This window comes from Passer montanus, unplaced genomic scaffold, assembly GCF_014805655.1.
Source record: "Passer montanus isolate IOZ18808 unplaced genomic scaffold, ASM1480565v1 scaffold13, whole genome shotgun sequence".
Classification (NCBI taxonomy): Eukaryota; Metazoa; Chordata; class Aves; order Passeriformes; family Passeridae; genus Passer; species Passer montanus.
This window is the reverse complement of record NW_024359832.1, coordinates 6,291,812-6,308,416: the sequence shown is the minus strand read 5'-3', so window position 1 is coordinate 6,308,416 and position 16,605 is coordinate 6,291,812. Positions and strand designations below refer to the sequence as shown.

Below are 16,605 nucleotides of genomic sequence, written 5' to 3'. Positions count from 1 at the left end.
AAGTCCAAAGGTTTGAAAACACACTGGCAGGGTGGACCCACTGTGCAATCTGCTTCTCTAAAAGCCATCAGGTTCATGCAATCACCATTTTATTCTTTAAAAAAACCCAACAAACTCAAGATATGAAATATAGTTTATTTTACTGACATCTAATGTTATCACCTTGTTCACAGCTGGGATTGCTGGACAATGTCTCATGGTAAAATACTGCTGGGATCCAGACAGCTGTAAATAAAACAAAGAGCTTTTAGAAAGATTTTAGCAGTGCAAATGTGAAACAAAGTTTATAACCATTTGATGTTTATTTATCTGATGATTTTAATGCAAGACAGACATTAACAGCTCAAAGAACTTCCTTGATTTTACACAGACAAGATTACTTAAAGATGCCTTCAAGCACAACAGCTCAACTGTTCAACAAATGAAGGAAGTTGCTCCATTTCTCAAGGCACTTGGAACAGTACCAAAAGTTATTTTTTCAGAGGCTTGCAAATGTTTGGTATCTGGAGGATGATTTAAAAAAAAATGGGTTTATGAAACTTCATCTACATCCTGCCTGTAGCTTAGGTTCTCAAGGCACACAGCACAGAATTTATTTGCAACTCAGACTGTTTCATCCTGCACGGGTGTTTTGTATTGTGTAAGGAACCACACACAGCTGGAATGCATCAAGTTCCTTTAGCAGTTAAAATTCCTAAATGATCCCCAAATCATCGTACTCAACTTCAGTAACAATGCCCATGGACAATGTAACATGTCCTTGTTAAACTGACCTGTTTACCAGCATTTACACACTAACTGCTCAGAGACCTTTACACATAAACTGGGTGCTGTCCACCATTTTAGTGAGGGCAGTGTCCAACCAGGAGGAACATTAGTCTGAGGTCTTCTCTGTAAATAGCTGTAAACCAGTCAGGCCAGGTCAGCTGTTTTTAAATTCTCAGCCAGCACACTGCAGCATGCATTCACAATGCAGTGTACAGCACTGGAGAACACAGGTTTTCTCCATACAATAGCAAAATGCCAAGTTGATGAAAAATGCTGTTGAAAGACCTACCAAAATTCAAATTTTATTATGTATCTTATGACATCTTTTACAACAAAATTTCATCCCTATTGGGAACCTGTTTAACCATGGCCATGTTGAAGCAGATAAACCTTGTCAAGTCCCCATCTCTACAGAGAAGTGTGTATTAAGATGATACCAACCTGTGAGTTTTACTCATCTGCCTGCTGCACTGTTCCCTTCTCAGAAACATAGATACCATCCAAAAATTTCCTGATATCCTTGTTCTTGACTGTGGTGGCTTGCTGGATCAAAGCAGCTGCAGACCAAGTGAGACTGTTAGCACAAAGCCAAAAGGTCCAACCCAACTTGTAACCTTTGTTTATACTCCAGTATTTCATCTAACAAACAGGACTGTCATCGAGAGACAGGAATTACCAACTTCAAATCCTGTAAGGTCTAATGAAAATAGGATGCATTTCACTGAGCTCAACTTGGAGCAGTAGCACTTCATTACTGCACACATGTACAACTGAAAATCTGAAAAGTTTGGTGCCAAAAAGGCCATAAGTACTGACTTGAAGAAGAAGGTTCTGCAGACTTGTAAAAACACCTTTAAACTTACAAACAGAGTTAGGAACTACGAAAAGCAATTACAGTGACTAGAGAAAAAAAAAAAAGATCTGTGCTGTTGTTTACCTCAGGATTTGAGGTAAAGAGTTTGCTAAGCTGCCATCTTCAGATAAAAGTTTCCATACAAGTTTCCAGGCATCTACTTTCACAAACCTGAATTGGAGACCAGCTCAATGTCATTGCCTTCAAGGATCAGCTCATCTTTCTGGGCTTGAGATACTGCACAGGTAACACCTATGGAAAGGCAAACACATAATCCACACTGTTGAAGGTGTTAAGTGTATTAAAGAAGCAATATTAATGTCCTGTCCCAATGGTGGTGCCATCTCCACAGGCTAGTGCTCATTAAGAGCACGCCGGAGTCAGCAATCACAGAACCATCAAAAGCCACTGAAAACCACCTGCCCCCTGTCATGTCATGTACTGTGTTTACACTAGCCATGGTGCAAATACTCACACGGAGTAAACATGATGGCATTCAAGAATCTAACAGGAAACTTGAATTTTTAAGGGGAGTAACAGAAGTTTTTACAGTTTCTTCTATTTAATCAACAGATTATCAGATTTTAAGCCAGCCCAATACTAAGAGTAAATGCTGATTTAAAAAAATACAATAATCAAACCCACCCTTAATATCCCACAGTAAATCAAAAACCCTGTAACTCTCCTGCACTGTTATCTACCAGTGTTTGGGACAAGTTCTGATGCATTCCTCTACAGTCACCCCAACACATCATCAATCACATTAAATGTCCTTACCCATACCCTCACCAGAAATGGAATTCAAAAAAACCAAATGGATAAGGGATGTCTTTCCTACAGTCTTTATGTAACTCTGTTTATGACTTGTTTTGTTGTCTCCTTTCAGAAGTTTAATAAGCTCCATCAAACACCTGCCTTTCTGTTAAGACATTTTACTGAAACTCCAAATGTGCAAGATGTAGAAACAGCTAATAAGACGATAACTTCTAAGTTTATTGTGAATGCTCCTAGATAATCAGCAAGTTCAAACTAGAACATGTTAAACTGGTATGAAACTAGTTCATGTGCAGTGTTTTAAAACAGAAATGCAAATCTAACACTAAGCAGCTGCAGGTCACCAACTACCAACACTGTTAAGATCTCCCAGTCATTAACTTAAATCCTGGATTCCTTGTACTACAGTAACTCACTCCAGACTGGTTGTTAGCTAACTCTCACTAGTAAAATTACAGAGGCATTATTAATTATAAATCTGAACAGTGGCAATGGTGTCACAAGAAGATTACATAAATTCAGACAAGCACATGCTGCTCTAACGATTATTCATCCTCCCCCATTCTCAGTGGCAGAGCCCACAGAAAACAGCTTGGAAAGCCTAGTTAAAACCAGAACACATCTCCAGAAACACTCACCTGGCCTCATCCTCACTCTGCGGATGTACTTCTCGCCCAGGAAGTTCCGGATCTCCACCAGTGAGCCGTTGTCCTGGATGACCACGTTGATGGGGAAGTGAGCGTACACCGACCTCATCTTGTAGCGAAAGCCCTGGGGCACAGGACACAGCGGAGATTGGAAGCAGAACGCGTGCGGCGCCGCCCCGGGGGGCTGCCCGCGCGCGGGCGGGGCGCTGGGGGACCGAGCGCCGCGGATGGTCCCGGATTATCCCGGTGATCCCGGGCGAGCCCGGCCGCACCGCCAGCCCTCACCTTGCAGCGCACAGCGCCAAAAGAGACAGCGCATGACGTCATCACGCATTTGTAGCCGCTCCGGGCTGCGTGACGTCACCGCGCCGGGCAAGCCGTCTGATAGGCAGGAGTAGCCGAGCCGGCCGAGCGCGTCGATCGGGCCGGGCGCCGCCATGTCGCTGCTGCTGCCGCAGGGCCGGTGCGGGGCCGCCGCCGCCCGGGGGCTGCTGGTGCCGCGGGGCCGGGCCCGGGTGAGTCGCGCCGTGTGCCCCGGGGGGGCCGCGATGCGGTACGGCAGGGCAGAGCAGGAGGAGACGCTGTGCGCGCAGCGCGGTGCCCGCGCCCAGCGGGTCTGTGGCACTGGCGCGGGGCGGGCGCGGGCAGAGCCCCGCACGGACACCGGGCCCCGGCCCCGCTCCCGTGGGACAGCGCCCGGGAGCCTCGGCAGAGCCGCTTCCTGCGGCCCCAAGCAGCGGAGTGACCCACAGAACGTTGTTCCACAGAATCTGTGGGTTGGGAGGACCTCTGAGACCATGGAGTCCAAGCTGTGACCCCACACTGCCTTGTCAAGCACACAGGGCACTGAGTGCCACATCCAGGCTTGCCTTAGACACCTCCAGGGACAGTGACCCCACCACCTCCCCAGGCAGCCCATTCCAATGCCCATCACCCTTCATGGGAAGAACTCCCTCCCGCTGTCCGAACTGAGCCCCCCCTGGTGCAGTGTAAGACTATTTCCTCTCAGCCTGTCGCTGGCTGCCTGGGAGAAGCAGCCCATCCCCGCCTGGCTGGAGCCTCCTTTCAGGCAATTGTAGAGGCCGGTCAGTTCCCCCTGAGCCTCCTTTTCTCCAGGCTGAACACCCCCAGCTCCCTCAGCACAAGCCTTGTGCTCCAGACCCTTCCTCAGTTCCATTGCCCTTCTCTGGACAGTTCCAGCCCCTCAATGTCTCTTGCAGTCAGGGGCCCAGAACTGGACACAGGGTTTGAGCTGTGGCCTCACCAGTGCTGGGAACAGGGGAATTGTGTGTTACACTGCATAACTTAGTGTGGTGTTATGATGGAGAAGTCTGTTACATGTAGCTTAAAATAAAAAGAGGATTGTACATTTAGCTTAAAAGCCATTGGGAAAATGCTTACACAAAGTGTTCATTAATCAGCAAAAAGGCAAATTGTTGTCTAGTGATCCCACCATGTTTGTTACTAAATAAATCATAATTTTGCTTGTTTTAGGTGTTAGGAAGCCATGTGTGTAACAGGTATGGAACATCAGGTTCTTTACCAGGGGAAAAAAAAGAGCACCTGCAGAATGGACCAGACTTAGAGGACTTTGTCTCTGGAGATCTGTCAGACAAGAGCACATGGGCTGACTATAAAGGCAATTTAAAGCGTGAGAAAGGAGAAAGGTAATAGTGATTTTAAACAGCTTTAGTTGCTTCCCAGCATGATCTTGAATGTTTAGTAGTAACTACAAAATTTATGCTATGCATCTCTATTAAATTCCACCCTACTGTGTTGCAAATTTAAGGATTATTCAAGAAAGGACAAGCGTCATTAATTTCAAATCCATAAAAAATGTGGAGACATAGTGGTATGTTCTTGAGTGCCAGTAATTCAATTACAAATATACATCAGTAGGGAAATCTGTTGAAAAAGTACTACTGATAGAGAAAACAAAAAATTAAGATTTATATTAAAAAAATGTTTAAACCCCCATATTTCCAGTTACAGAGTGACCAGACTTTGTGATAGCTGTGCAATACCTGTTGCCATTAATGTTGCAGTCTCCAGTGTGGTGGCACTGTTCAATCCCTCTGGAACAGTGAACAGTTTTAAACATGTTAGTGACAACAATTCTTGAGTGTTGGAACGATGATGAACAGGGGAGAGGAGTCTGATCTGGCCATGGATGATGTTAACAATAATGGCTGAACTGCATCAGTTTTCAAGGGACCTTTCCTTGTTGGGATCTGTAACACATTAAAACAAATCTATTAATTCACTGTGTAAGTAGTTTATTAATCTTTATGCTTGCTTGGTATTATTCAGGCTGCATCTTCCTCCATGGCTGAAAACAAAGATTCCCATGGGAAAGAACTACAATAAATTAAAGAATACCTTGAGAAGTTTAAATCTTCATACGGTAAGTCTGGCACCAACCAAGTGTTCCTGTAGAACTAAGGCAAATTTTACATTTTTCTCTGTGGAGGACAGGTAGAAATCATGTCTTGCATGATCTTCAGAGCTGAAACCAAGCCCAGTGCTATCCCTTTTGCTAGCAGTAAATTTTACCCCTAAAGAATAAGGGTAAATTTAACAGATCTAGTGTTTTTTCTACTGTGATTTTAAATACTGGGTTTTACTGCTTATATCACCAGAGATTGGAAGATGCTATGTGCAACTGTTTTTAATGGAGACACACACAATCTCAGAGTTACATACTTGATTTTCATGAAAAGAAACTGTGCAGATTTCATTAATTGTACTTTCCAGGTAGTAAAAAGCAGTGGGAATGCATGGAGGGGATTTGTTTATATTTTTTTTTTTCAGACTAAGTTATTAGTTTTTTATGCTTTAATGAATCACATACTTTGTGAACATTTTATCAGTTCTTCAATTTAAAATATTAATGTTAATGGTAGTCTGTGCTAATTAATAAGACAGTTATGTGACTGACAACAGTTTTTGGAGTTTTGAAGTAGAGAAAATAAAGGTAATGGATATCAGGAAGCAGTCCTCTTCCTATCTGTTCTACTGACTTGTTAAAAACAGCAGGGAATTGTTAACCTCATTTATCACAGAAGGAATTATGTTTTGTTTGTAGGCTACTATTAAAATCCATCAGTAATATAATGATTATTTTCAAAAATAATATGGAAAAATCCAAGTACAGTACAGCCTTTCACCTTCAGGTATGTGAAGAAGCACGTTGTCCCAACATTGGGGAATGCTGGGGAGGTGGGGAGTTTGCCACAGCGACAGCTACTATTATGGTAAGTCATTAACCATTTCCCAAGTGTTCTGCTCATGTCTGAGCTGTTTGTGCTCTATTGTTGGGTCTTTACTGTAGTGGAATGGGTTTATTACAATAAATTTAGAGTAAAGCACTGTCCTAGTTTTTTTTTGCTTACTGTTAGGATTTATCTGATGTAGCTCATGCAGCTGTTTCCCAGCTGAGCAGTGGTGCTGTGTAAAGGGAGGAATGTCTCTCGTGTTGCAGCTGATGGGTGACACGTGCACCAGAGGCTGCAGGTTTTGTTCAGTGAAGACTGCCAAGAACCCCCCTCCGCTGGACCCGCGGGAGCCCTACAACACAGCCGAGGCCATCGCGGCCTGGGGCTTGGACTACGTGGTGCTGACGTCCGTGGACAGAGATGGTGTGTGCCTGGCTCTCCTGTGCCCCCTGAGCTGTCACCAGTGCGTGCCTGGCTCTCCTGTGCCCCCTGAGCTGTCACCAGTGCGTGCCTGGCTCTCCCTGTGCCCCCTGAGCTGTCACCCGTGTTCCATGGCTGCACACAGCCCCAGGAACATTCATCTGCACAGCTGCCCAGGAGAGCTGTGTTAGAGGAGACAGCAGTGCTGAAACTTTGCACAGTTCCTGCATATTCTCAGTATTTCTCCATGTCTGGTGAAATACAGCAGAAATTACGCTCTTAACAAACATAAATAAATACTACAACACTAAATATTTTATAACTAATTTTTAGCAGAATGCATGTGTATACACCACGTTCTGTTACTTGGATAGCAAAAAGACAAACAATCATATACAATACCATTACAGAACTTCCTTCTAAACACTAAACCTGGAATACAGTATATGTAACAAAAGTGAAAGTTGTGTTTTCCTAAGGAAGTGGGAAGTAGCTTCCTTGCAGTAGCTCCCTTGTGGTGACACCATATAGGTGAGGAAAGCCATTGTAAAAACTCTTCAGTATGATGGAAAGTCCAGTGGCTTCAAATTAAAAGAGCACTAAGATCTACTTCTCACTTTTTGTACAACTGTTTTTCAGACCAGAACCATAAATAGGTAAAGCCATCCTGTGCTCAGGGAGACAGGGAAGCTAGAGACTGGTAAATCTGAGCTCTGCCCTAGACAATCACAGTTAGATTTTGTGCAGAAGCTGGAATGATACCTTTTGTAAGTCCTCGGCTTAAGTGGTGAGACAAGACTGGGGTTTGACTGCTTTATTATTTTGCATTTAAGGTTTGAATTGGATGGGTTTTTTGGCTTTGCTAGTAAGTAAATACATTTCTTGAACAGAAAGATTAACTGAATAATTGAAATGCTTCTAGATATGCCTGATGGTGGAGCGGAACACTTTGCAAAGACAGTCCGGCATCTGAAAGAAAGGTGTGTCATCCATGTGTTACTGTTACTGTTAAAACTTTAGAAGGTGGTACTGCGTGCAGGTCAAAGCTCCTATAGCTGGCTTATTCCAGGGGCCAGGCAAATACAAAAGTCTGCCTCTAGCCTGCCTATGCCCCTTTTTTTTCCTCTCTTTCTTCATCTTTTTCATAGAATGGCCCCAAACTGTTTTGAATTTGGATGCATTTCCAATTCATCCCAGGCTTATTAAAGCTAAGCACTGGATTCTTTCTTTGAGCAGACAGCTGGTTTCCAGGAAATGAATACATTCTTCCGAGGTATGTTCATTCCTGAACCTTGGGCTCAGACACAGCAGAGTTAGGTAACTCTGTCACCATGTGACCAAAGGAGTCTGGTTTCTCACTCAGCAGTGATCAAACTGCTTTTCATTTTGCCTCAGTGGCCATTTCCAAGTCTGTGATTGTACCTTCCTGCTTTCCCTGGCTGTGCTGCCTTCACCCTATGTCGGTGCCCTGTATGCTGTTCAACAGCACACTCGCCTGCCTGCAGACCTCATTTGTATAACTTCATTTAAGTCTCTTTATCCATTGTATCTTGGGGCTTGAAGGGTTCCTGCAGTTTTCCCCAGCTGCCTTTTTGAGCTGAAATCAGCCTCCTGAACACCAAGACTAGATTTTAGACTATGAGTCTTTTTTATTCCAGTAACAGAATTATAGCTCTTCTGTATTTTGGAGCTATGATCTTAAACAAAACAAGTTCTTGATTTTACTGATGTGAGCTGAAATACAGCAGAAGCCAAATAATAAATATAAAAGCAATTCCAACAGTCTCTCAAACATTTGCATGCACTGTTTATATTTTTTTAATGTGTCTTTTTGCATGTTAACTTAACACGAGTTTGTTATAATGTGTTTGGAGAAACCTGTTGGTTTAGAAGTATCCTGAATTAACTTTGCTTTGCTTATTAGTGTCATATCTTCAGTTATGGGGGTATGGGTTTTTTTAGCTGTCTTGAGTTTTTTGGGACACAGGGTCACAAAATACCACAACGTATGTGTTCCTTTTGTCTCTCGTTTTCAGGAATCCAAAAATCCTGGTGGAATGCCTAACTCCCGATTTCCGAGGAGACCTTAAAGCAGTGGAGAAGGTCGCCTCGTCGGGTCTGGATGTGTATGCGCACAACGTGGAGACGGTGCCGGCACTGCAGAGGTGACCAATGGCTCTGGGTGTGCCGGGCGCGGAGCGGGGCCGGGCGTGGAGCGCAGCGTGGCGCGGAGCGGGGAGTGTAGTGGGGCCGGGCGTGGAGCAGAGCCGGGCTACGGGCCGGGTGTGTAGCGCGGCGCGGAGCGTGGCACGGAGCGGAGCCGCGCTGCGGGCCGGCAACAATTATAAGCATCATTGCCTCTACATGACAATCAGTTTGCTGGTGCAGGAAATGTTTTCCAAGTTCCATTGAAAAATAATAATTTGGTTAAAAAAGACTGAATTTCTGAAATATTTTGTCTTCTTATAGCTTACAGGTTCAGTTTGACAGGTAAATCCATGATTTTCCTTGTGATCCTTCTGCCACTAACAAGGACTTTTGTTTTTCCAGTATTGCGGGAAGCAGATGTGGATTGTTTGACCCTAGGACAGTATATGCAACCAACAAAACGTCACCTAAAGGTAAAAGTGCCGTTAATTTACAGGCAGAGTTAAGGTCTGTACCTTACACAGTCATCCTTACTCTAACTGCAGATGTTGGGGAAATTTCCTTCCTTGTTAGTGTAACAATGATTATCTGTTAGGGGCTCTTCACTAAAAATGACCTCAGCCATCTAACCCCTTCTATCTTCTGCAGACTTCCCAGTGCTAGTTTCTGCTGTTAGCTAGGGAGACAGCTGGAGCTGAGGCATGGCTCTGGAAAACAAGAGCTTCAGTGTATGTCTCAAACATAATTGCTCAAGCCAGTGCCCCTTCACTGTCTTACAGCCTCTCCCCTAATGGTGCCACTTCAGCTGGGATGTTTACCATTTTCTGCTTCTGCAGTCTGTCCAGAAATTCACTCTCTGTTCTGTTCCTGTGTTTCACTGAATTAACTGTGTTAGTGAAGAGATTTGTAGGATTATTGTGGTTTTTCACTGACTTGGACAGGAAAACAGGTTTGCTTGAAAGGACCTTTCAAAAAGATAATGGAAGATTTTGTAGTGGATAAAGCAACAACTAGAGATTAAATTCTGAACTTTTCAGCTAAATATGTAAAACAAAATACATTTGTTTGGTAGAAAGCAGAGCAAAAATGCAGTTTGTGACTTCACTGATGAAAGCTTTGGAGTGAAAAATTTTGAACTTGCAATATAGTTGTATTTTATTTCACTGTATGCTAGCTACAGCAATTTCCTTTGCATTAGTACCTGAGCAAAATTAATTCTTTTCCCCAGGTGGAAGAGTACATAACTCCTGAGAAGTTTAAGTACTGGGAAAAAGTAGGAAATGATCTTGGATTCCATTACACTGCCAGTGGGCCTTTGGTGCGTTCTTCCTATAAAGCAGGTAAATCACTGAAAAGCATTGGATTATTTAGCATGTAACATTTTATTATACAAAACTAAAACAGTGAAGTAATGTGCAACAAAGCTTACCTTAGCTCAAGGACACCTCATATAGTTATCAGTATTTTTAAAATTACTTACACTATTTCCTGTGGGTCATCCAAATGCATCAGCATGACAGTAATTAGAATTTGTACAATTGCAGTGCTGCTTAACCTAATTGTTTTTTCAAATCTATTCTGTACTATACTTAATGTGTGAGGCAGGATAGAGGGTACCATATTTTCAAGTTTTCCTTCACATTCTGTCTCTTGGATGCTTCTGGGTCAGTGAGGTCTCTGGTTGTTTGTGTTGCAGTTTTGTTGCTTTAGGCAGAATTTATTTACAATGCTTTAAAAATAATAAGAGACATTTACAGCAGTGCTTTTTCTGATAAAGCACTGGGTATGAAGTAGCAGCTGATGTTAAATGGAACTGTTGTGTAGGTACAACATCCTGCTTTTTCCTAAGGAAGGAGAGAGAAGACTCATCTGGGGTACTGTGCTGCTCTGTTTTAATGACAGCTCAAACAAGATTCATAGCAGGTTTCACTATAACTTGCTGATACTTTATGAAACAGGAATTAAATTTTAATTAAATCAATCCAGTTTTGCCTGTTGTAATGCACAAAGCAACAGAGCTATTTCATAAAACTGGACAGGAGCAAAATCAGGATTTTGGGAGTGGAGAGATTGTGTGTTGGGTTATAGTTTTGAGGGTTTTTTAGATCCCTGCTGTATGTATTGGAAATGCTGTTATATATAACTAAATTCCTATAAGACAACTGGTGAAAACAGTTGTATTGTAGAGTAGAACACTCTTGTTAAACAAGAATGTATTCTTCTGCCTTATTTTATTGAAATATCTACAAATCATTTTGGTGTCTCTTTTTCTTCTTTTAATTAGGTGAATTCTTCTTGAAGAACTTGGTAGAAAAAAGAAAGACAAAAGCCATCTGAAAATGAGAATGAACCTATTTAAAGCAGCCAGTTTTAAGAATCCTTTTTCAGTTTATAATTATACTCAGTTCCAGGAATGCAGAAGAACAGATGGTAGCTATATGAATAAACTTGCTATCTTTCCAGAACAATTTTTTCTCATCAAAACGCATTATTTTACCTCATTTCTCCTGGCAAGGCTACAGCCACAGAATACTTGAGTATTCAGCAAAAAGACAGAAGATTGAACCGATTTTGAAAGAGTGATGGAACTGAAGTGGAAGAAACAAACAGAGGCTGGGAACAAAGAGTGGGCAGATTTATAGGTCTGCTACAGCAGTCAGCATTGCTGCAGTTGATACCTGTGAAGGTGCTGCTAGTAATTAGAAAGGTACTGATACTTTGGTGTACCTTTCTCTTATGTAACATAAGCTTGCAGGGGCTCTGGGAACTGTAGGAGTTCTAAAGAAAGACTCTGTGTGATAATGCACCTGACCAGGGCTTTCTTGAACCATGCCAGAGACAGTTCAGTGATACTCCAAGATAGTATCTCTTAGCTGCATCAGAGAAAAAGAGCTGTGCCATTCTGATAGCTAAAGCTTTTCCAGAGCTTCCATATCTCCAAGTGTGAGCCTTGGTATGTACAAGGCATCAGCAAAAGAAAACGAAATGTCCTTTCTAGCAAGACAATTAACCTTGTGTAGATACCATTAATTTAAACAATTTGGAAAATCAGAGTTGGTGGAGGTGCATAAATGGAGCTACCCCTAATTTATGTACATGACTGCAACAAACCCCACTGAGCTGCCCTGATGCTTTGGTATTGAGCATGCAGAACTGCAATCCTGTACCGTGCTCCTTTGCATGGCCATTGTCTTGTCATTAAAGGAAAATTAAAACCCCAGTGGTTGTGTTGGGTGGGTCTGGTTACTTGCCCCTTCAGGCTTGGTCTGGCTGCTAAATCTTAGTGCAGAGAAGTGAACCACGTTGTGGGTAAAACATGAGATCCACTGTATGTCACACTAAGCTCAAGCAGAAATAAAAACATGGCATATGCTACATTAACAGCTCTGCCTGCCTCTCTTTACAGCAGTAATACCAATGATTCTCTCCCTAATGCTCAGCTATGGACATTAAATACCATCTCTGCACTAACTTGAGCTGTATCTTTGTCAGGTTATTTGGGAAACAGCCCAGGACTTTGCTGTCTAGCCCAAAACTCCCTTCATGCAGGTAATTCCAAGACTGGCTTTAGTACTTCTCTAAACTCCTGGAGTCTGTAGGAGAGTGGACCCTGCACACTCACCAAGTCAGCAACATGATAGAAGGAAGACCTCTACCTAGCAAGATGATATATAGGAGAAGCTTTTATCTATATTGTACAACGGAGGCTAGTGATGCCTCAGCTGACACTTCACAAAATGAAGTACAGCAATATTAACCCCTTATGAAGACAGAACTTTAACCTAGAAGGGATGTACTAATTCACCAGTGTAAGGGGAAATGTGAGCCATGAGGAACAAAGGGGAAGAAGGGATAAAAGAATAGCTGTACTTTGTAAGGGCAGAGAGACAGGCAAGGCTGCTTTTTTTTTTAATAAACAATATTATTAATAAATTTTAAAAATCGAAAGGCCTGATTGCTAGTCATGGAAAGCCCAGGAGTATTTTGAGCCAAAAATGCTCTGCTTCAGCTAAAGTACACTTAAGTACTAGAGCAGGGAAAGGTTATCAACCATTGCAAGGAAATTCAACATTCCCTCCACTGCAGCAGACAGAAGGTTGCAACATCAACTCCAGGATACCCACACATTTAACATCTGCCAGCCTTTATTAGAGGTCCTACTGCAAGGAATGGTTTTGGCTTGCCTACAGAGCAGATTTAACAGAATATGACTTTAGCTTCTACCACGTTACTGCTCTTTCAGAATATCAACACCAGAAATACAGAAAAAAGGAGCTCTGAGCCATACAGCCATTATCAAACGAGAACATTCCTTACAGTGAGAAAAATAATGTGTCTTGAGACACAGTGCAATATTGTACATGTTACAGTTATCTTGTGAGTTGCTGCTGGGTAGTTCAGAAGATGATCTCATGCTCTTACACAACTGTCTGCCAGCTGTCTGGTACCAAGTGTCAGAAGTTACACAAGCTTTTCTAGCTGCATGTTTTGCTGTGGATTCTAGAGAAAGTCATACTTTGACTTCATAGACTGGAGAGGGTCTTTGCCTGGTTTTTTTTGTTTTGTTTGGGGACAAGCCCTGAAGTTCTTTTCCTAGCTACAAATTCCTGCTTGTACAGGCATATGACTTCCTCTATTGCTCATTCAGTTTTTTTCATAACTGTGTGTTAAAGCACCAAACTCTCACAAATAGCCTTTTTGTAATTCAGCACAGGTTTCATGACTGTTTAGTTGAAGTTCTTTGGTGACATTTTCATTTTGTGTGTCAATCACACCATTCTTGCCAGTTTGATTCACAGATGTAAAATATTTTAAGAAATATTAATCATCCTTGCAACCAGGAAAACATTAAACTGAGTTTTGGGAATAAGATTTAGAGTTGATACAGATACTTTAAATGAATGAATAGTCTTTTTGGCATCATCACATCAACCTACTACACTGTCTGAAACATAATTAAATGTTATTCATAGAGAATTGCTGCACCTTCCAGTAACTGTAAGTCCTTAGGTGACCTGAACACCGGCTTTGTCAATTTAAAACCTGTTTTGAGTATTTTCCTACTTGATGAATAATTAATATTGGTGTCCCCTCCATTAAAAAAGTGTGAAGCATTTATGCTTCTTTACTACCACATGTCGTAACTTATTGCAGGTGTTCAACTTGGAGCAGAAATTTTAGCTTCATTCCAGCATTCCTAAATGAGATCTCCATTATGCTTCCTGCATTGTTTAACAATTAAATTTCAAGTTTAGATCTTGAACAAGATTATATCACTACAAAAACCTCAAATGAGAAGTGTAAACTTTTTGGCCAGTACAAAATCTCACCCCTAACTGCTCCTATAATAAATAACCTTGGTAAAAAAATGTGTGTTCTATTCACTTGGAATATTCTTGGCTGCTATTGTATTCCTGGAACCAGACTAGTTTCAGCTGCACAAAAACTGGAACACATACTCAGAACAAAAACATTACATTGTGCCTGGCACTTACAATTTGTCTGTGTACATCTTGGGTAAGACTCAATTTGTGCATTCTGTATCATACTACTTCTAGACTTGCATTAAATCCTGATTTTCTTCAGCTGTTATATTCTTGTATTTTTGCAGTGTAAAGCAGTGTTACCATGGAATTGCATTTTAAGAACCCTGTAAAAAGAATTTCAGGGCACAGGAGTCCATTGGCACGTTACACAGTTCTCCTCCAGAATGACAAGCTGTAACATCTATACACAAAGATTCAGTAGCACTAAACCCCATCTCTTACATGCACTGCTCAAGCTTTCATAAGAGGAACTCAGGTCATCTCCAGTTCTTATTTCCCTGATAACTGTACTCTGAAGACAATGGCTTATGATTCAAGGTGCTGCACAAGCTTCTGAAGCTCTTCCTTTTGGCCTGTGGTAAGGTTCTCTGGCATATATGCAAGGAATGTATTGCTGTATCCTAAAGGAATGCCCCACTGGATTCATCCCCCAGTCCCAGTTCTCCCACTGAAAGAATGCAGCCACCAAGAAACTAAGTTGACTCTAAGAAAGCAAGGGAAATGCCAGTTTTACCTCTTACTGCTCTTGAGAAAGGATCTGCTGCTCCCCCTTTGCTAAGGGAGGGAAGTGAGAGTGATCCCACTGTAATGAACTTGGCCATTCTTTAACATCTTTGTGACCATTCAAGGCTTTGACTATTTCTGTAGGAGAAACAGGGTAGCAAGAGTGGAAACAACACTTAGTTTTTCCATCTCTTTGGGATGGCTTGTGCAAAGCCACTGGAATCTCAGGAACACTTTCATATTCCTAAAAGGAGCAATTCTTCACAAAAGACTAACAGCTCATCCTGTGCTTCAAACTGATGAAGACAGGTCTCATACAGGGGCATTACTATTGCAGGTGTGTGCAAGTTTCAGAAAGGCATCCTGATTTTCTGACACCTCTACCCACACTCCTGATTAAGATAGGCCCTGAATCAGTCAAGGACAAGAGATCCTTGGAGTGTAACTTGTCAGCACTCTCTTCTTAATCCCAAAGGAGCAGTGACCAGCCTGCCCTCTTGGGTGCTACAGGGCCAGAGGAAGCCAAGAGGGCTCTCACCTGCAAAACCAGGGATCTGCCTCTTGGATCACAAACTTACCAGGGCTGAATTGCAACCCTCTCTGCATCCCAGGGCTGTTACTAGTCGATAGGAAGAAATGGCATCATGAAACATGACAGTTTAATTTTAAGCCTCCATCATTCCCACTCACTTTGAGTGGCTTTTGATGTGTGAAGAATCTTACAGGACAAAAAGCCTCAAGCATATTTGCCCAAAGTGCTGGATGATTGCTGCAGTGCAAGTCCCTACCTGGAAGCCAGTAACATGCAGAACCTGGAAGCATCTGGTTCAGGGACACAGCTATTTCAGTCAGATAACAGTGGCTTGTATTGTTTATCCAAATTGTTCTACAAGTTCCCTCAATTTCCAAGTAACTGTCCTAAAGCTTAAACTGTATCTACATTTCTGTGGGTAAGCAGTTACAATAATAGCATTCATTACCAAGACTCTGATCTTACCTGCTATTTAACTATTGATGTACCATGTTTGAAGGCTCACCAGTCAAATAATTCAGAAGGTACTATTTGACCAGTTGCAGGATAATTCCCTACTATCCCAACACTCTATTATTCAACTAAGATGTTTATACCTTCTAGTCTGAAACCTGGTCATCCTTCTGTACCTTCCCCTCCATTTCAGAACCCCATGCAACAAGCCAAACACTGAGAAACACTGTCATCTCAAGGATTTTAATAGCACTGGCCAATTGAGAATAATAAAAACAAGTAGAAACAAAGTAACAGTAAAGGCAAAAATATCAAGAGAACATTGGAAGTATTCACTCCTGCTAGTCAAATGAGGTAGGAAGCTGATTTATGGGGCTGAATTTATTTTCAATGATTTCTTCACAGCAGAGATTAATTTTTTGGAGATTCATTAAAAAGACTGCTTTCAGATGGAGTATGTCATGAAGGACAAAAATAACTATCAGGTAATATTAAAGCCAATATTTGTTTTCTACTTGGACGGATGCAAAATTAAGATAATTCTCCTTAAATTCAATGTTCAAACAAGCAGAATGCTCCTCTGCTGAAGACAGGTTTTGTCACTTAGGGAATACTTGCCCCAGGAATCTGATTAAATAAAAAACACGTGGCTGCACATGGAATGTAGGCAGGACAACCAAAGAATGAGAACTGAAGATCTGCCAGTGGATCAGTCTCTAACTGCTGTCCACTGGCACTAAGGACA

General features: G+C 42.0%; 2 protein-coding genes across 2 annotated transcripts; one reads left to right on the top strand and one right to left on the bottom strand.

Moving 5' to 3' along the window:
- Positions 1-115: 115 nt before the first annotated feature.
- RPL9 (ribosomal protein L9) lies at positions 116-3,481 on the bottom strand. Its single transcript, XM_039698767.1, has 5 exons — positions 3,315-3,481; positions 3,034-3,248; positions 1,793-1,873; positions 1,210-1,325; positions 116-225 (listed from the first exon to the last, which is right to left on the bottom strand). Exons 1-4 carry the CDS (start codon positions 3,479-3,481, stop codon positions 1,219-1,221), a joined length of 570 nt encoding a protein of 189 aa, XP_039554701.1. The 3' UTR covers positions 116-225; positions 1,210-1,218.
- On the top strand, positions 3,413-12,202 carry LIAS (lipoic acid synthetase). Its single transcript, XM_039699010.1, is given in 10 exon segments — positions 3,413-3,557; positions 4,537-4,709; positions 5,353-5,446; positions 6,216-6,296; positions 6,524-6,680; positions 7,600-7,657; positions 8,714-8,916; positions 9,147-9,298; positions 10,054-10,165; positions 11,110-12,202. Coding segments are annotated over 10 exon segments (1,161 nt in total). The 5' UTR covers positions 3,413-3,479; the 3' UTR covers positions 11,163-12,202.
- The last annotated feature ends 4,403 nt before the right edge of the window (positions 12,203-16,605 follow it).